The sequence below is a fragment of the Antechinus flavipes genome, chromosome X, assembly GCF_016432865.1.
Source record: "Antechinus flavipes isolate AdamAnt ecotype Samford, QLD, Australia chromosome X, AdamAnt_v2, whole genome shotgun sequence".
In the NCBI taxonomy this organism is placed as follows: domain Eukaryota; kingdom Metazoa; phylum Chordata; class Mammalia; order Dasyuromorphia; family Dasyuridae; genus Antechinus; species Antechinus flavipes.
In genome coordinates this window covers 45,778,569-45,798,852 of record NC_067404.1, presented here as the reverse complement: position 1 = coordinate 45,798,852, position 20,284 = coordinate 45,778,569, and the positions used below count along the sequence as shown (strand labels likewise).

Here is a 20,284-nt window from a genome sequence, read left to right as displayed (position 1 = left end):
AAGCCCCTAGGCATCCCTGCTCCTTGGCCACCTGGAGAGAGGCTTTGTCCCCGCTCGGAGGGACTTGTCTTTAGGCTGTGAAAAGGTTCCTGGACTCGGGATCAAGGGACTTTAGTTAAAATCCCACCTGTGTCAACTGATACCATGTGGAAAGAGGACCAAACTGCAGCCAGATAACCTGGTTCCAGCGTGGGCACCAGCCCTGTGATCTCAGCCAAGCAAGTCCTCTCCTCTCTCTGGGTCTCCTCATGGGAGGCAGTTGGCTCCAGAGATCTCAAAGACAGAAGAAGCCCTGGGACCCTCTCTTCCCTGTGCCTCAGTTTCCTTCTCTGTAAAACTGAGGATGACAAACCTCTCTCCCCCCCCCCTCCCCCCCACTGCCCGGTTAGAAGCAGAAGCCATTCTCCTTTGCACTTTGGGAGAGTGGTAGCTGCAACTCAAGAACTAGCATTTTTTTTTTATGATAACTTTTAGAACTAGTATCTTGAATCAGTCTTTATTTGCAAAGAGATGGGATTTCGGGGATTTTTTTTTTTTGGTCTTTTTGACTACAGAGAAGTCCTTGGGATTGGACCTATATTGGAACCCTCAGGCGTTAAAACATCCTCACATCCCAGCATCCTTCTCCTTCCCATCTCTTCCTCGGCTAGCCCAGGAAAGCATCTGGAGCCCCATTTAATCTGTGGGATGGTCCCCCTCCCCCCCAGGCACATACTTTTTTTCCATTAGTCAAAAACTAACCCTCGGCCCTCAGTGAGATCGCTCCCCTGGAAGGGGCGGCGGGGGAGGGAGGGGGGGAAGTCGATACGACTCTGCCGGAGCCTTCATCGGGCATGCTCAGTTGGTCTCTCCTGTTTTTGTCCGTCCCTTTGTGACATCACGGCTGGGTTCCCCCCGCCCTCCCCCCTCCGGGCCGGCTGGGCTCCTCTTGTCTCCGTCCCCGTTACTCCAAGTCTATGTGAGGGACTGTGTCGGTCATTCCTGGAAATAGCCCTCTCCGGGAGAACAGCTGTAGGTTGGGCAGCTGAAATGCTTGGGGAGGAGCCGTAGGGAGCTGGAGAAGGCGGGTATAATTATAGTCACCATTTCTATACCACTGTCTGGGAGGCGAAGAGGACCTGGCTCATTATCCCCCGGCCAGCTGAGAAGCCCGAGGCTCCCAGAGTGCTCGGGGCCTCTGAGCAGAAGGGAACCTTTGATGGCATCTCTCGGTCACGGGTGCTGGCTTTTTCGCCAAGCCGTGGCGGCGGCGGCGGCGATTTTTTTCTCAGTCTTTGTTACGAGAGATGGTTTCGAAAGTAGGAGAGGAGAAATATTGTCCGAAATAAGCGAGGGAAAGACAGAAGGTACTGATGGAAACAAAAGTCCAAAAGAAATCGTATCCAAACTCCCCATTTTATTGAGAAGGAAACTGAGACTCAGATAGGAGAAGGGCTTTATTTACCCAAGGTCACATAGGTGGTGGTAATAAGTCGGCAGAGGGGAGATTCAAACCCACGTCCTCTGGCCCCAAAGCCAGCCACTTTTCTGTGACTTACCCAGGGTCACTCAGCTAATAAGTGTGAATCAGACCCCTTAGCGCCCAGCTGAAAAAGCAGGATGATACGGTCCCTTTCCTGCCGACCTGCCGGCCGTGTGTGTTGTTGGGACCCCACGCGGAGTGACCCGGGGCAGACTCGCTCTAAGAAGCTGACCCCGGCCGAGCTAATCTAAAGCACTCCGGCACGATGCTATCGAACTAACCGTGTGACTCGGGCAGCCTCAGCTTCCCCTTCCGTTCACTGGACTAACATCTCCCGGCTCCTTCCAGTTCTGACGTTCTAGGAGCTTCTGAGTTTCAACTGGCTTTTTCCTCCCGCGACCTCAAAACTGAAACCGTTCCCTTCATCTCTCCCCCTTCTCCTTGACTCCCGCCCTCCACGGCACGGTTCCCCGGGTCCCTTCCCTTCCCTAAGATAGCCACCTCTGTTAGGACGTTCTCTGTTAGGAGAGGGGATCATTTGAGCAGGATAGTAAGGCAGAATGTGAATTCGTACCACATCCCCGAAGATGGCCTTTGAGCGTTTAGCCTGTAGGAGAGACGCGGGGAGAGCCACATGTGCTCCTTTTAAATAGCCACTTCTAAGGGGAAGAGACTTTCTCTGCTCGGCCCCCTGGGGTCGGGACCGGGAGCGGTGGGTGAAAGTCGTTCAGGGGAATTGAACCCCTCCCAATGAGAGCTGTCCCAGAGCGGGATGGGTAGCTGCCTGGGGCACGGAGAGGCCCGCGAGCTGCGACGGACTGCCTGCCTGCCGGCTGGGCGTGCTGGGAGTTTCTGAGGTGCCCTTCTCCTTCCTCCCTGACTTTTTCTCATTCTGTATGTGCCCCAAAGTGCACAAGTATGTATGGAGGAAAAGAAGGTCCTTGAGGGAGGGAGATCCAGAGCACAGACAGATCTGCTCCTTGAAAAGGTGCTTGGGAATTGGGTTCTAGAGCCCCCCCCCCCCCGAGATAGCCTGGTACAATGGAAAGAACCCTGAAGTTTCAGGGGTGAACCCCTGCATTGCAAATCTCCGCTGTCACTTTTATAAGCTGAGTACGTTTCATCCCGACCCCCTGTTTCTTCTTGAAGCTGGGTGACAACGTGGTCTTGTACAGCAGCTCTCATATTTTTTGCTTGTGGGATCCCCTTTACCCCCTGAAAAGTGACTCCCTCAAATGCTTTCCGGTTTATGGTTACTGATAGCCATATATTTGAAACCAAAATGTCTTAAGTTTTTTTTTATGAAAATAATGTGGGCCTTGAGGATCCGTCCCCTGAAAGGGTCTTAGGGACTCTTCCCTCTGTCCCGTCCCCGGGGGTCAGTGTCCCTGTCACATACTCGGAGAACCACAGGTGTAACGGATGAGGCGCTGCTCTTGGACTTAGGAACACTGGGTTCAAATCCTGCCTCCGGGCACTTAAGAGACACATGAGCCTGGGGATGGTTAATACCTCGAGTTACCTCGAAATGCTGGGAGAGGTTATTGCCTCAGTTTCCTCATCTGTAAGATGAGAGGGATGAACTTCACAAGCGTGGCTTCTGAGATGCGTTTCGGCCCTAGATCTCAGCTCCTACATCCTCTGCTTTAGCACATCCCTTATGAGGGATTGATGTGCCAAGGCTTGTTTTCTCTTGGGATTTGCTGCAATTAGTCTGGAATCCCGACTTTGCTCCCGACCAATTATCCGCCATCGGTCTCGGTCCCCACGTCTCCGTGACGGGGACGATACCGCGGGGCTGTTGGGAGAGTGTCTGGCAAGCCCGGTGTAGAAAGGACCGGTGATTGCCGCAGAGGATGCCGCGCAGACAGACACCCAATCAGACGCCGAACACCCAAAAGTCTAATCCCCAAAGAGTCTCTTAGAATCCCTCCCTTTGGGCCAAATTACTGGCGAGGCATGTGACTAATTTACCTTTGACCTCTGGAGGAAGAAAGCAGTATCCAATCTAGACTAATGAAAAGAGACCAGTTTTTCCTCTTCTGTCGGGAAGAATCGGGGCGGGGGGAGGCGGGGAGAACGATGAAATTAGATTTGAGAAAAACGGAACAAATCCCAGGGCCCTCTTTTGGCATCCGACTCCACGGCGGGGACTGTGTTTCGTTGTTGTTACCATTCCTTGCTTTGGGTTTTTTTACATTTTTCCTTGAGGAAGCGGATCCTTTGAGATAAAAGGAACACTGAGAGGTGGGGAAGGGTCTCTTTCCCCCAAAAAAATAAGATTCCAGGGTATAAGATAGAGGCAGAGAGGAAAAGAAGATGGGGAGAAGAGAGACGGAAGAGGAAGGAAGCCGGTGGGATTGGGACCTGGGGATTTGACCGGACTTTATTTTCACGTGTGTCTTTGTTGGTTTATTTTGCTGAGGCAGTTGGGATTAAGTGACTTGCCCAGTGTCACGCAGCCAGGAAGTGTTAAGTGTCTGAGATGGGATTTGAACTCAGGTCCTCCTGACTCCAGTGCCGTTCTATCACTGAGACACCTAGCTGCCCCTTGCCCTGAAATGTGTGTGTAAGCAGGATAGAGACCCCAAGGAAGAAGGGGAACCTGCCAGACTTAGACAAGCCTTGAATGATTATATCTCCTGAAACTGGAGTGGGAAGTGTGTCTAACGCAGAGTTAGGAGAGACCCGGATTCAAATTCCGCCCTGATGTTTACTAACCAGGGAACTGGAGGCGAGTCACTTTTGTGAGCCTGTCAAATAGGGGATAAACGTTCCACCTCCCACCTCACAAGCCCAGAAGGGCTAGAGAAATGGGAGGCGTTCTAGCTTTGCAATCACCTCGGCCCTCCCCGGAAGGCGGCCCAAGGCTGCGTGTGACACCGGAGGCCCAGCTTTGGCAAGGCCCCTTCCGCTCAAGAGGCTTCAAGTGGAGGCACCTGGCGGGATGGGCCGGGCATCCCTCCTTAATTGGCTCACTATCGCCGGCCCGGGGTGACGGACCAGCCGCCCCTCCGGCTGGCCAGACCTTTAACGAAAGCCGTGGCAGGGCTTCCGTGTGTGGCGCTGGAGGTCACCCCCGGGAGGACACAAGTGCAGATCCTGGAAGCGTCGAAATAATAAGCGCCGCCGACATTTATGTAATTTGTATAGCACTTTGTACGCTGCCATTTGTCACTGCCAGAATCGAAGTCTCTGCCAGCTCCTGAATTCTGGCCTCAAGAGCTCTCCCACTACTTAGCAGCTTTGTGACTTGAGCCGCAGCCCAAGTGTGGGCCCCCTGAGGGCAGGCGGGCGGGCAGGGGCAGCTAGGCCTTTTCTCTCATTTCCCCCTGAACTTAAGTTGGGACCTGTGATTTCCTCAGTACGGGAAGCGGGTGAATGAAAATTAGCAAATGGAAAAAACCCAACGTTAATTAAGCACTTATTATGTTCCTAGCACTGGGGATACAAATGGCAAAATCTAGAGTCTTTCTGAATTTAAAAAGCTCACATTTGAATGAGGGTCTGTCTCTCTCTCTCTCTCTCTCTCTCTCTCTCTCTCTCTCTCACACACACACACACACACACACACACACACACGCACATACACACACCCAGAGTTTTAGCTGCCAGGTAGATGGGAACCAATGGTTCAGGAACAAGGTGGATTGGAAGGCCGTTAAATCAGTAACTGTTCTCTAATCTTAGAAGGTCACCGAGGAACTGAGAGATCAGGTGATTAGGCCTACTCTGTGTTAAGAGGACCTTGAGCCTGCCTCCCTGACTCCTGGGCCACCTTCCTTCTCTGTACTCTGAAGCCTCTCCACCGTGTACATAGTAGACACTCTAAAAACTGCTTGTTGATCAGGGGGCACTTGGGGGCCTCGCTTGACTCATCTTAATATGGCGCTCAGTGAGGCGCCTCCCTTCCCATAGGGATGCTGTGATTCTCAAACATCACATGATGGAAATTCCTATTTCCAGAGGCCTTTAAGGTTCCCAGGGTACACACCGCAGCTCCTTGCTGAGGGATGTGATTCAGCACCCCGATGCCCGTTTTGCAGAGGATGGCCTTGGCGTTCCGACATGTACCCAAAGGACGCGCCGGCCCTAGAGCTGTAACTCATCCTCCCGTCTTGTGACTCTGGGTCGGGCATTCTCTTTTGTTTTTTTTTTAGTTCCTAGATACATTGTGGTTCAACCCAACAGATAGATCCCTACCTAACAATTCAACTTGTCAGTTGCCGATGGGAGGGAAGAAGGCTGTTTCTTTTTTACCTCCAACAGATAGTGTCATCCACACTGGATTATTGTAACCGGCCAGATTCTTGTCGATATTTCTGTTGATTTTATAGACATAGTTGCAATAAATGTTTCCCAGAATGCCCGACTGTCCTTAGCCTGGAATGAGCTCGCTCACGTCCCCTCAGGCCTTTTAAAGCCAAGTTTCCTAGCACCCTTCCCACTGTGCAGTGCTGCGTGTCCGAATAAAGCAGCATTGAAGGCAGAGACCAGACGGCTCTCTGGCCTCATTCAGGTACGCTTTGGGCCTAGTCGGCGGTGTGCTGGGAAACGGTTAACAGCCGGGTCTCCCGGGAAAAGAACTCCGACGACAGCCTTTTCACTTTAATCTGCATTTTCTCCATTGCTTTCTTAAGTTCGACTGTCAGCCGGTAACCCAGCCTTGATTTGTGGGAGGTTTGCCGATTTGTGAGGGCTCAAGGCTCCAAGCCGGTCTGAGCTGGCTCCGGCAAGGCCCTGGTCCAAGGCCTTCCCGCCCTGGCTCCCGGTGCTTTATCTCCTTCCTTTCTTCCCCCAGATCACCTTTTAGATCTCCAGGGTCGCCCAGAGGGTGATCCGAAAATGGCCTGGGATTTCTACAGCAGCTCTGTACTGGGTAAGTTCTCCCCACCCCCACTGTCCCCCCCTTTGCTGGGCAACTCAGGGCTGGCTGGCATGGTTAGGGCTGACTATAGCCTGTCTTCCCCCCCCCCCCCCGGCCCAAATTTCTCTCATACTCCTCCCCTTTGTTCCCCCCATGTTCTGGATCCATTTAGCATAGCACCCGGCACATATTAGGTGCTTAATCAATGTTTACGGACGGTTGCCCCAAAGTCCGCTTTCCGTCCCCCCCCACCCGGTGCCTGCCTTCGGCGCTTTCGATGCCTCGACTGCCCTTGCTCCTTCCCCCTCAGCTTTCTTCCGGATAATCTTTCCTGGTTCCCTCCCTTCTTCCAAGAAATACCGTTATTAATAGTGCTCTTATTAGCTGCCTCCCTGCCCCGCAGAATATTCACTTGAAGGGAGTCTTTGTATTCCCAGCCCCTCACTCAAGTGAGCACTTGCTGGATGCTTCTGCAGCTTTCAGTTGGGTTCTTGTGGAGCAAAATAATGGCCTTGGGATCATAGATTTTGAGCTGGAAGGGAGAATCCCCTCTTTTAACGGAGCAGGAAACCGAGGCGTGGGGGGTGGCATCCGAGATAGGATTGGGTCCCTCTTGTTTCCCAGCTTCCATTCGATTCCAAGCTGTCTACACCACCCCCACCCCGAACCTCTCCTCCCCTGACTCCCAGCTGTGTTGTTCAAATGAACCAAGTATGGGTGGCCTTGGAGCCCTTTCTTGTGCTCCTTTTTTTCCTTCCTCCTGTCTCCCTTTCCCCTGCCATTGGCCTGAGTGGGCCCGGCAGTTTGGGGAGTGCCGGGCGTCTCATCTCGCTGTGGCTCTAAGGCTTCCCAGTCACTTTCCTTCCAACGGCCCCGGGTGGGCTGGGGTCTAGGCCACATCCTCTCCTTGTTACACGGAAGGGAAATCTCTGAGGCCAGGGACCGGGCAGGGATTTGAACTCGAGTCTCCCGAGTCGGACTCCAGTGGCTTTTCCGTTATCCTCCCGTCCCGTCCCGTCCCTCTCCGGTCTTCTCCCTGCTTCTGAGATAGTCATTACCCCCAAGCTCCTGACCTCCTGACCCTAGCCCCACTGCCTTTTGATGCTAACCAGATCCCCAGCTGGGCTGGTTTGGGGCTCCTCACTGGGCCAGAGACTGCAGGAAATTCCCCGAGTGTGGGGGAGGTCAGGGAGAGGGAGGAGTAGGCCACACGGGCCCGGCGCTGATCCCAGGCCACCTTAGCCATCCTGACGGGGGTGGCGCCCGGTCCAAGCTCAGGCAAACACGTTACCGGGCTTTGTTCTCAGTCCCAAACTGCCACGGCTGCCTTCTCAACGGGCTGTAGGATGGCAGAGCCCGTGGAGTCTTAAGCCCCTCTTTCTATGGAGGGAGAAACTGAGGCCCGGGGAAGGGCTCTTGGCCAAAGTCACGCTGAGAACTCCCGGCAGGGCCGGGATTTGAGACGTAGTCCTGACCGGCCCAGGGTGCTTTGGGCGTCCCTCCCTCCCCAGCTCTAGGAGATGGGAGAAGAGCGGGAGATGAGCGTAGAACTCTTGGACTCGGAACTCATTTCTTCTGAAGGCCTGGGTCCCGCCCAGGCCCTCCCTTTCCCAACAAGGAGCACGGGGTGAGTGGGGAAAGGCCACCGGTGGGCTGGGGAGTCGGGAGACCCCAATTCAAGTCCCGGCCGCTGTTTACTTCTCGGGTGACCTCGGACGACCCGTGACGTCTGTGGGCCTTAGTTTCCTCAACCGTCAGATGAGAACGCCGAACGAGCCGCTCTTTACCGACCCCTCGGTCTCCTAGAAGACGCGAGGTCGGTACCCGGGAGCCGGCCGTCCCTGGCCGAGTCCCTTGGCCCGTGGGAGCCTCAGTTTCTTCCTCCGATCAATGGGCACAGCGGCGTCCGGGTATGCTCCCTGCCTTATAGGGCTGTGCGAGGAAAGGGCTTTACCCTTCCCTTGCTGTGTGAGACAGGAAGGAGCAGCTGCTGCTGCTATCTGCCAGGCTTGGCCTTTCCGGCCACTGACGTGCACTCAGGAGCCCGTGCCCTCGAGCTAGAGGCGGCGGGTCCCGGTTCTCCATGTGGATGTGTGCTCTCTTCACAGAGGGGAAGGACGGGGCCAAGTGCGACCTTCTGGACAACCCCCCCGGAGCCTCGGACAATGACGAGGAAGACCGGGAGTCGGACGACTTCATATTCGAGTTCTCGGACAAGCCGTTGCTTCCCACTTACAACCTGCAAGTGTCGCTTTCCCGTGGGTGAGTGTGTGGGCGGCCCCCGCCGGGGGCTAGCCGAGGGCCCGGTATCGGGGGAGGGGGGCCGGGGATCCCCGCTCTGCCCGTGGGGCCCGGACTTTGCCAGTTACTCGCCAGTTGTCTGTTCAATCCCTGTGATATGTCAGGCCCAGTGCTGAGGGCTCCCAAGCCAGAAAGAAAACAGCCCCTACTTGCAAGGAGACATTACACGGTATTGGCCCCGATGGGCGGGAGGACACAAGCAAAGTTTGCCAATCTCTCAGGTACTCAAGCAATAGAGACGCTCGTTGTTGGGAACAGTTAAAGGGGGTCGCCGGCTCTGCTGCCACCGGCAGGCCTGCAGGACCGCAGAGCGGCCTGGGGAGCGGTTCCTCGCGAGCTGCTGGGTGCCCAGAGGCAGTTGCAAGAGGCCCACCGGCCGTCTGATCCAATCAGTTTGCTGAGCTCGGATCTCAACGCCTGCTTCTTCCGAGGAGGAGGAGGAGGAAGGAGACTTCCGGGGCGGGGGAATCTCTACCTGAGGGGGCAGCCCGGCCCTCGGCTGGAGGCCAGCGCCTTCAGACAAGCCCCAGAGGGCTCGAGCCCGGCCCCTTCGCCAGCCCGGCCACCCTTCTCTGGACACGCTCCAGCTTATCAGTGTCTTTCCCAAAATATGCTCTCTCCCCTCCCCCTCAGCTGAACCCAGCAGGCCAGCTCTGGGCTTCTGACCAGGCTCCTCCCCAGTTCTAGGCCCTCTGCCTCTCTTCCCAAGGAAGAAGAGCAGCAGCTGTTCCAGCTTCTCTAGCCCGCATCTGAGACACGTTGACCTCAGGGTCCACCAAAACCCCCAGATCTTTTTCAGATAGACTCTCGCCCACTCGCAACTCCCCGGAGCGAAATCGATCTGAAACGGCATCAGGTCCTTGGTTGAGAACCAGATGGGAAGGTTTGGGTCATTGGAGCTGGTCTACTTTCCAGAGTGGGGGAAGGGACTTAGCCAAGGGCACGTAGGGGGTCAGTGAAGTCAGCTCTAAATCTGATCCGTTCCCAGCACTGAAGCTAGGGCTCTTCTGACCGGCGGGGTGCCGTGGATGGAGTCGGATGGACCCCATAAGGGTTGTGGCTCCGCCTCCCTCGAGGAGGATGAGGAGGCGATCGCTGACTTTCCCAGAGACGGAGGACGACAACGAGAGAGAACTCGGTAGCCGTCACCCTCGCGTGTGTCGTCTTACCTGAGCCCTTACGCCCATTCGAGCTCTCACAGACCGTTTCCTATTTGTCCTTGAATTCCCAACACCTAATCCGGTGCCTGGCATGCAGTAGGCATTTAATAAGTGCTTGCGGAGAGCGTAGCGAACGGACGTCGGGTTCGGAATCCGAAAGACCCGGGTCCGGATCCTTTGGTAGACACCCGACAGTCGTGTGACCCCGGGCCAGTCATTTGACCATGCTGTGCCTCAGTTTCCTCATTTGCAAATTGGGAAGGGGGTAGATTCCATGGCCTCTAAAATGCCTCCGGGTTTGGAATCTGATCCCCCCGGCACGATCCCCCCCTCACAAGAGGGGAGCTGCCCACGCATTGTTGAATGAGCCCCGTCCAGTATCCTAAAATTGGAGGGGGGATGTTTCGCTCATGCGAAGGACACGTGGAAAGAGCACTTAAGGGGGCTACAACGAGCGTTCTTAACAGAACGGGAGTTCGGAACTCTCTCCTTCTCGGAGTCTCTGTCTCCAAATCTAGCCAGCCAGAGTTCTTAGAGAAAGGACCGGGGGGAGAGGGAGAAGGAAAAGGAAAGAAATCTGCTGAGCAGGTGGGATTATGGAGAAGCAGTGCTAAAGGGGGAGCTCTAACCACTGGGCCACAGCCCCACTGGCAGCCTCTCTTCTCCCTCTCCCCCCTCCCCAGACCAAATGGCCAGATAGGAGTAAAAATAGTCTCCTTGCTAACACCCACCAGTATCCGGTTTCAGGGGCTTATGGTCCTTATTCTTCTGGGCGGACATAAGCTGATCCCTGAGGGGGGGGGTGAGCGCTAGGGATAGTGTTGCACGGTTAATGAATTCCTGCAGAGTGGCCCCCACCTCCCATTTCCCACCTCCCACCTTGCCCTCAGAAACCGGATCTTTGGCCCGAGGCAGTAAATGGGCTGGGGGGCCTACCCCGGGGGGTTAGAGCTAGGCAGCTCTCAGCACTTTCTTTGCCCCCCCCCCCAGTGTCCGAGCCTGCAGCTGTAGGACCCTGGGTGCCAAATGGAGCCCCTTTGGAACCAAGCAAATGATTGCCATGACAGCTTTTGTTGTTCTTCACAAGTTGGTGATGGGGAGGAGGGGGGAGAATTCACCGCAAAGGAAAGTTTAGTCTTTGAGGGTGAGAAAGAGGGGGTCTCCTCGGTCATCCAATTGGGAGCCTGGAAAGCTTTGGGGACCACCGGAAAGAGTGGGAGCTGGGGGAGGCGGAAATAGCCCCATTTGAAGGAAGAGGCGGTAGATCGTCAGGTGAGGGAAATGTGGTCAACCCTAGGTCACGAGGACTCCCACGGAGTCTTTCTCTCCATGTGTGTATGTGGGGGGTGGCGGCCCTCTCTGTAGTGGACCTCCTTTCTCTTTGGAAAGACCAGCTCCGACCCAGACTCCCCTGGCAGGCGGGCACGATCCCACCCCTGACTGGTTCTCGCGTCTCTTCCCCCCGGCCCCGTTAGAATGGGTGTCGACCATAAGAGAACTGCGCGGCCCTCCTCGTGGTCCTCTGGACCGGGCCACGCGGACGGCCTCCCAGCATTCCCTTGTGCGGCCCCCACGGCTCCGTTTCTTCTCCCGGCCAACCTGTCTTCCCTGTGTCTGCTTCTCCGAAGGCCCTGCAACTGGTTCCTCTTCTCAGATGTCCTGAAGAGACTGAAGCTGTCGTCCCGGATATTCCAGGCCCGCTTCCCGCACTTTGAAATCATCACCTTGCCCAAGGTGGAGTTCTACCGGCAGGTGGTTTCCAGCCAGCTGCTCACCCCGGCCGAGAGACCCGGCGGCCTCGACTCGGGCCCCATGAGCAGCACTGAGACTGTCGAGCTGATCCGCTACGAGCCCGAGTTGCTGCAGCTCCTAGGGTCTGAGGTCGAGTTCCAGCCCTGGAGCAGCTGACGGGCTTGCCCGCCGGCCCGCTTCCTGGCGCCCCCCCCTCCTCCGCCCCCCCCCCGCCCCTCCCCTTTTTTTCGGACTGACTGCAGTATGAGGCAATAATACGGACCAACTAGAAGCAGCCTTATCGATGCCAGCATTAGTGACTGGAGTGTTTGGGTTCAGATTCCCTCTCAGCTCCCTCTAGTTGTGCTCAAAGGGGGAAAAGACGCATCAGAGAGGACCCGCAGTGACTGTGAGAGGGGGCGGGGTGCCCTCCGCTCAGCTCACCTCACCCTCCTAGGCCGGGGACCCGGCTCTAGGCGGGCTCAGGGATCCCCGGGCCGAGGGAGACGGACCCAGGTCCAGTTGGCGGTGCCAGCCCTGGTGGAGAAATTAGAAAACTCTTTCTCTAGCAACAGGCCCCTTCCCGTATCTGCCTCCATGTCTTCCATACTATTTATTTAATTAGTATTTAATTTGTATTGTTTCCTTGGTTTCTGAGAAGTCTGTATCACTGTGATGATTTGAGACATCATCTTGAAGGAGGGGCTTTATTCACTTTTTTTGTTTTTGGTTTTTTCCCCCTTCTTTTTTTGGAGAAGCCCGGGGAAGTGCCCGCCCCCCCCCCCCAGTCTCCCTCCCCAGGCCAGACCTTTGGGGCTTCCCGGTAGGAGGGGGAAGCTGATGGCCATCTGGGAAGCCCAGTGGTGGGGGGAGCAGAGCTGTGTGACGCTGTCTACAAGCACAAGGGGCTTGGATCCCAAGGGTTGCGGATTTTCTACCCTTCTCCCTAACCCTATCCCGCTCTTGGCTCACACGTGCTTTCCAACAACTCTGCCTTAGCTTAGTTCTGTTCGGGGTGAAGGGCTAATGAACTGCTATAACAAAAGGGTGGTGAAAAATGAGTCAGGGGGGTGCCAGGACCCTTCTTCCCTCCTTCTACCCTGCCTGTCCCCCCCCTTTGCTCTCAGTGCCCATCCTCCTGTGCCTTCCTCTCCCCACTGTCCCTCATCTTCAATTCTCTTCCCGTCCCTTACTGCCATTCTCCTCTCCACCCCTCCCCACTGCCATTCTCCTCTTTCTCTTCTCTCCCCCCCTTCCTTCTCACTCCCCCACATTCTCTTTTGACGCCTTCATTAGGCTCCCTGACCCCTGGCCACATGTCGCCTCCAGGACTCAGCTGTTTCCCAGGCAAAGGCAAGAGAAACGTTTCTCTCCTCCCCACCCACCCACCCCCAGCACAGGCCCCAACTCCACCGGCTCCAGCTGCGGGTTGGCCCTCCCAGGCTTCCCTTTGGAGGAGCCCTCAGTCCATTGCCCCCCTGCCCCCCCCCCTTCTCCACCTACTCAATTCCCTTTCTCAAACACCCAGATGGATATGAGCTTGTTACTTTTCTATGGACTGCTATTTTTCAGAACAGTTCTTGGGGAGAGAGGGTGGCCCCTCCCTGGCCTTCTCTGGTTGTAGATGGTACAGTTTTATTGTACAGGTGCTAAAACAAAAAAGAAAAAAAAAGAAAAAAAGAAAGAAAAAAAAGAAAAGACAAAAAAAACCAAAAAACCAAAAAAACAAAAACAAGTAAAAAAAGAAAAAAAAAAAGCCTCTCCAAAAAAAAAAAAAAATTGCCCAAGTTTGAGGATGGGACAATCTGTTCTCTGGAGTCTCCTGACCCTAGCCAGGAGCAGTTGTGGTGAATTTTCTTCGTATTGTCTTTATCCCCCAGTGGGCAGCCTGACCTCCCCTTATCTGGGACCTCCCCCATCTCTCAGTCTCTCTGGGGCCCTCTGGACTCAGCTTTTCAAAAAAAAAAAATCCTTTTTCTTTAAAAAAAATATATATATTTAAACATATAGAGATATTTTTAAATATATATATAGAGACATATATAAAGCTGAGGGTTTTGGGGTTTGAGTTTTTCTTTGGGGGTGTCTCCGGTCTTGTTTTTTTTTCCTTTTGAAAGGTTTTCGTCCTTTTCCTTTCGCATTTGGGTGTGTGTTCCGGCTGCTCTCTCTGTTTGGTTATAAGCAACAGGCTGTGGTGTCAAAAACACATTTCTATACAGAAAAACCTGTATCAGGCCTCATGTCTTGTGTGGCTCCTTTTATTCTCGATCCTTCTGCTTTCCTCACCCGCTCCCCCCTCTCAGACCCGGTACACGGCACCCTATTGTGTGCGGGACGCTCCGATCCCTCAGGGCTGGAGAGCCCGCCACCGGGGTTCTAGCTGGGCGGTGATTGGCAAAGGGGCCGAGAGCGGCCGGCAGGGCTCGGGGGAATGGGACTGGCTGCTGTGTGTGCGTGCGTGCGTGCGTGCGTGTTTGTGCGCGTGTGTGTCCGGTTTTCTTGGGGGTTGGGGTGGGGGGGTGGGCAGCCTGGGGATGCATTGATTTGCTTGTGTGTTTCAAGCATTCCTTGGTTACCGTGGAGATAGCCTGATTCCTGCAGCCCAGGAAAGAATGGTTCTGCTCCTCTGTGCAGCAAAGGAGGGGGGGGGGGTTCCTAAGGGCTGGGAAGGGGGGTGGGGCTGGAGCTGGGGAGGCATTTTCTGTCCTAGGCCAGCAAGCTCCCCCCCACTGCCTCTCATCCTGCTGTCCATATTGCCCTTGCCTTGGGCTTTGGGAGTTTGGGGGGGGGTCCTTCAGCAGCTCCTAAGAGAGCAGCCACTGGCTCTCCAAGAGTGGGTTCCTTTTTTTGCCCGGCCCACTCAGGTTGCAGATCCTGCCCAGCCCACGGTCCCAGTGTGTGGGAGGAGAATCGGGTCCGAATGTGAGCCAGTGGCTCTCAGTGTCATCCTGGGAATCCTGGTCCCTCTGGGCCGAGCACTCCTCCCGGGATTCTAGGGATTGTGGGCCCTTGTGCACCGAGGAAGGTCAAAGGGAGAGGCCCCGCCCTTCTTCCACCATCAGATGGCACCCAGAAATCTTCCTCTCCCCAGGAAACCCAAGTCCAGGCCCTCACACAGGGAAGCCCTCCCTCCCCCCACAATGCCCGAGCTACTGGGATGTTCAGTACAGGTCCCGTGCCAGTCACTCAGTGCACCTCTGTGGACCTCGGTTTCTTTCTCCGGCAAATGGAGCCTCCCTCCGGCTCCAAACACAAGGTCCTCTGGGCGATCTCCAAGCCACTGAACGAAAGTGATTACTGATAAAAGTGGCCGGCCGGCCCTCCCCGCCTAGCCCAGGCGATTCATTTCAATACAATGAACATTCTGAAAAGCACCTACTCCGCCTCGATACAAAGGCCTGGAGAGAGGAGATGAAAGGGCGAGTTCGGGCGGCAGTGAGACCAGTTGGGAGTGGGGAGCGGGGGGAGAAGGGGTAACGGTGCCAAGCCTGGCGAGGGGGCCTGGAGCCAGCTTGCTGGGGGCTTTTAAATGCGCGCTGACCCGGTGTGTTTTAGCCCTGAGGCAGTGGGAGGATCGGGGAAGAGGATCAACTTGGAGACAGGATCCCAAACTGGAAGGGGGGGACACCCCAAAGATTCACAGCCCAGAGGCCTCTGTTAAAACGCTAAAAACATGGACACCTACCCCCCCCCCCCTCGGAGGGTCAAGCCCAGTGACAAAGAGCTTTGCAGACAGCTGGGGAGCTCGAGCTGGATTTTCCACAACAGCTGGAGAGCCAGGCTACTTTCAAGTAATCCCGGGTGGGTGAGGGCTTTCAAAATGAACCACAAACCCAAAGGAGTCCTCCCGGTTCTGCAACCTGCACATTGATTAAGTACCTACGGTATGCAGAGCCCCGCCGGCCCGGGGAGGGGCAGACTAGAGGCTTCGATCTCGGAGAGAAACGGCACCAATAAGATTAAAACCAGGGGGGGACGGCTGGACAAGGCGGGAGCTGGAGGAGCTACCGTTTGCTTAGATTTTGGAGGGAGTCTAAGGGCTGGAGGGAGGAAAAAGAATTCCGGGGCGTTTTGTTTTCTTCAGGGGCAGTAGGGAGAAGGGAGCAGGTTGAGACCGGGTTAAAAAGCCAGGGGAGCCAGATGGGGGAGGACCTTGAATGGCCGGCTAAGGAGTTTGCCTTTTGAACGTCGAGATAATAGTGAGCAGAACGTGGGTGCCGAGACAGGTTTCTCAGTAGAAAGATCAGCCTTTCCCAGCTCTCTCTAGAAGGCTGCACCGGCCCAGCTGGAAGACTCGTCTCTAAGAGACTGCCGAGATAGCCCAGGCAGGTAGTCATAAAGCTGCTGGCCAAGGGAGGAGAGGGGGAGGAGGGATGGGAGAGTGTTGCAGAGATGCGATGGACAGGATTTGGCGGCTGTCTCCCAGACCGGAGAGGCTGGGATCTGGGTTCAGGAAAAACCTGGACTCGGCCCTCTCCCCCCCGGCCGGGAGACCTTGGCCAAGTCCCACAACTCGCTCCAGTGAGCCGATGTCAAATGTCTCCTGAATTGGGGAGCGCTGTAAGAAATACTAACTACTGTTAGTAAATCGTGGAGCCTTCTTCATTCATAAATGCCTCCTGGGCAGGCTCCAGGGCTTTGGTGGTTTTGTCGTGTTTTTACAAAGCACGCTTCTGCTCACGACCCCTCTATAGCTCCCCGTTCTCAGGGAGCGTGGAACCCGACTTGGAGAGGATCCCGAGAAATGAAAAGAAATGCAAAGGAGAAGGTAGGGGAAGGGGGGCGGGGAGGGAGGGATTGGGGGAGGAAGAGATCAGTGGGGCAGGGAGGTAAGTTCCTCGAGCCGGGGCCTTGAAGGGCAAAGGCTCGGAGGTAGGAGACATTGAACATAGGTACGAGGAGAACAGCTGGGAGCCCCCCAAGAGAACGAGGGGCCCAGTCCAAGACAAGCCCGAACCGGAAGGGGGCGCTCGGCGTGGGAGGACGTCAAATGCCAGAATTAGTGGCTGATGGAGTTCCCGAAACTCGTGGCCGATTTGGGCCGCGCTCGCTGGGAAGTTAGCTCGGCCAAGGGGGAGCCGGGGCCGGACGGAGGGAGGCGAGGGGGCAGTTCCGTCTGGGACCCGGGGCTGAGTTCGAGAGCCGGCGCCATCCAATGGGAAGCGGCCAATAGGCAGAGCTCGTGATGCGGGGCCCGGCAGAGCCGGGGGCCGGAGCGACGGGTTTGGGAGGCGGCCGCCGAGAGAAATAATTGGACCCGCGGGAGCAGATGAGATCAGATGAGATCAGAAGCCGAGGGGGAGGGAGAAGACGAGCCGCGGCCTGGGGGACACCCACGCTCAGGGGGCGGGGCGGAATGACGGGGAGGGGCGGGGCTCCTTCCCTGCCGCGCCCCCCGGCCCCCGGGGCGAGGGCCTGGGACTGCGCGGGCGCGTGCCCGGGAGCGGCCCCCCCCCCCCAAATCCCCCTCCTCCCGTCACCTCCCCTTTCCCCCAGGCCGAGCCCCTCGACTGCCGAGCCCACGGGCCCAGTGCGGGGGGCGGGCCTAGGCCAGGCATCTCCAGGCGCTCGGGCCCGGCAGAGACCCCGGGGCCCCGGAAAGCCAGAGGGCAGAGGCGGCGGCCCGAGAGCCCCGCCAGGAGGCGCGCGCCCGGAAGCCTGGGAGGCAGCCACGTGCTCGGCCGCGGCCGGGAGGGGGAGGTGGCGGGGAGGGGGAGGACCAATCAACGAAGCGGCCCGGAGCGCTGTGAATTCCCGGTTTGGGAGACTGGGGGGGCGGGGGGGGAGGGGAAGAGAAATGGAAGGAGGGAGTTTCCCAGCCTCCTAGACCGCCCCCCCCCGCCCCCGGCTGAAAGGGGCCCCGGAGGCCGACTCCCCTCATTTTACAAAGAAGTACACTGAGGCCCAGGGAGGAGAAAGGGAGGGGAAGGGACTTGTCCAAGACCATCCAGTAAGCGTCCGAGTAGAAGCTCTTCTCCCACAGAGCCATGCTGTGCTCAGTAACGTGCCGCCCGCCCCCGTTCTCAGGTTCGCCCCGTCCCCAGTCTCTTCTCCCTATCGCTGGCAATCTGGCTTTCCAGCCCGACACTCCACTACAGAGCCGGAGATCTGGAGCCTTGAGTTCGAATCCCACCCGCAGAGCCTGAGCTTCCCGTCTCCGAGTATAGCATCGTCTCAATTGAATTATGTTTATGAAGCGCCTACTATGTGCCGGACCCCGTCTGGAAAATTAGCCCGGAGGAGCGGCTGGTTCTGGACTGGAGGAGAAAGGGCTTGGCGGGGGCCCATGGGCCGGGGGGTGGGGATCCTGCCTTCACTTATCAGAAGCGAGATTTCTTCCCGCTTGGCTCCTCAAGAACAAATGGTCTTAGCCAGGAGAGCTGTCCCAGCAGGAAACGGGAGGGAGGGAGGGCCTTCACGGGGGGGGGGGGAGAAGGGGGGGCGCTTGTCAAGTACGAACAGAAGACTGGGCCGTTTTCAGACGCGGGGGCTCCCTCTTCACTGCGCGGCCTCCGCCCCCAAGGTCCCGGTCCCCAAAGTCCCAGCCGGCTTTTCACTTCGAGGACCTTCTAGGATCTAGAGCGGATCGACATTTCCCCGCCCTCCTCATCCTCCTTGACCTGGATGCAGCTCTCCGCTTAGCTTCCCTGATACTGCCCTCTCCTGGTCGACTTCCTCCCTGTCTGACCCTCCTCGATCTCACTGGCTCGTCTCCCCTTTGTCCCCCCACCTTTAGGTGTGGGGCTCCCGCCCGTCCGGTCATCTCCTCAGTCCCAAATGTGATCCCTGCTCCTTCATCTCCGACCACGGGCCACCTCCTCCCGGCTGTCCCCCAGCGCCTAAGGAGGGCCTCCCGATCTCCCTGCGGCAGCTGACACGAGTCCCGACTTCCCTCTCTGCGCCGAGTGCCATCATTGCCCCCCGTTCTCCCTCAGGCTTCAAGCTGAGGGCCTCAGTCAGCAGACTTCCCTCTCCAGTCTAGAGCGCCATTTCCCTGGGGGTGCGGTCACCGAGCACCCCAGATGTGGAGAGGGGCTCCGGGCTTTTAGGCCCTTCCACGGGGCAGCTCGTGACACCGGCTAGATGTTTCAGGTCTCTCTGACACCTGCCCGGATCAGCCGGCCCGGCGGAAAAGGCAGCATGTGTCCTCTCCACCCGAGGACCCCGGGCTGGCGGGCCGCTCAGCGAGCAGAAGCGTGGCCCGGCCTCCGGGGCCACGCTCAGGATAGCGGGAGAGTGGGAAAGGAGGGATGTAGGCAGAGCCAGGCCCCCTCCTCCAAGCTGCCGCCGGAGCCCAGGCCGGGGAACGGTGGGAGCCCGGGTAGGGGCTTGTGGGCTGGGGACCCTGGGACAGCGGCCTCGGAGGATGCCGAGGACAGAGGGAAGAAGGTCACGGTCCAGACGAGGGAGAAGCCGGAGAAACCTGGAGCTTCCAGTTCCAGGGAGAGCTAGGGCCCAGGGGGACCCTCTTCCCAAGCACTAAGCCACGGGGGACAGAGGGATCCGGGAAGCTTCTGCTCGGAGAAGACCATGGCTGAACCTTCTTTAGCAGGTTTTGTAAGGTGCTCTCCTCTCCAGTCCAGCTGAGTGTGAGGATCAGTATTCCTCCCCCATTTTACAGATGGGGCTTGAGGCTCAGAAGGGGGAAGGGACTGGGAGATGTCACTGAGAAAATAGCCAAGTCAGGACTGGAACTTGTTCCCAAAAGCCCTTGTAATCTGGCTTTCGATCCAAATACCTCGTAACTACCGTCCCGATTATCTTCTGAAAACTTCTCTCCATTGTTGCCAAGATAAAACAGGACCTTTCCAACGTGGCATTCAAGGCCCTCCACACTCTGGCTTTGAGTTCCCTTTCATTCCTTAGTGTCTATTTCCCAAGGCCGCTCCCACACTGCTGAATCCGCACAGCCTGGCTCCTAGCCCCCTCTTACCTACCCCAGCCTCCGAAATGCTGCTTGGGTGACCCTGCCTCGGGAAGGCCACCCTGCTTCTCCTGGGCTGGAGAGGCTCCTGTCCTCAGTTTCCCAGCTCCTTCTGCAGGGATGTCTCCTTGGGCCTTCCCCTGTGTCAGACCTATGCGCCCTGCTTATCTCTTTGCATCCCCCCCGCCCAGGGGGCCCGGCTCCCACAAAGCTCTCACAAGCTCTTCCCAGGGGGCCAAGGCTGATGACTTCTCCAAGGTCTCGCAGCTGGGTGGGCATTCAGGAAGGGGCCGGAGCTGATTCCTCAGTTTCCCCATCGCCTCTAGGTTCCGGGACCGACTTCTCGTTTGGGGTTGAAAGCCTCTGGCCGCTGCCTTCCCTGACTTCCCTTCATTAAGCCCGGCTCTGCCGAGGTGGACTGAGGCCCCGGCTGCCGCGCTCTCCCTCCTCAGCTCCTCCCCCCTCCTCCCCCTCAGCTTCGGAGAGTCCCCAGCCCCCACACCCCTCCCCTCAGCCGCGCTTTCCTGTTTGTCCGGCGGCTCTGCCCCGGGGGAATCTGGGGATATTTTATCAGTTATGTGTCGTAGCTCTTTCCCCTCCCACACACTCACCCCCCCCCCAGTCACACACTCACCCCCCCAGTCACACACTCACCACCACCCCCCCAGTCACACAGTCACACCCCCCTCCCCCAGTCACAGTCACCCTATACTGTCCTGGAAGCCCCCGGGTGCCTAGAACATAGTAAGCGCTGGAGAAAAGCTCCTTGGATTTGAACAGGCTCACGGAACGCCAGACGGGCTTTAGACACTATCTAACTCAGTCCTACAGCGGGGGAA

General features: G+C 57.0%; 1 protein-coding gene across 6 annotated transcripts in view; it reads left to right on the top strand.

Moving 5' to 3' along the window:
• BCORL1 (BCL6 corepressor like 1) overlaps positions 1 to 13,761 on the top strand; it is a 65,867-nt gene extending 52,106 nt beyond the window's left edge. For 4 of the 6 annotated variants that reach the window (XM_051967886.1, XM_051967885.1, XM_051967884.1 and 1 more), the window contains 4 exons: positions 6,264 to 6,341; positions 8,438 to 8,591; positions 8,735 to 8,851; positions 11,419 to 13,761. In XM_051967886.1, the coding sequence (XP_051823846.1) occupies positions 6,264 to 6,341; positions 8,438 to 8,591; positions 8,735 to 8,851; positions 11,419 to 11,698 (629 nt within the window). In that variant the 3' untranslated portion in view covers positions 11,699 to 13,761. The remainder of the gene's footprint in view (positions 1 to 6,263; positions 6,342 to 8,437; positions 8,592 to 8,734; positions 8,852 to 11,418) is intronic. The other 2 variants (XM_051967888.1, XM_051967887.1) reach the window with 1 other exon arrangement.
• Positions 13,762 to 20,284: the final 6,523 nt, after the last annotated feature.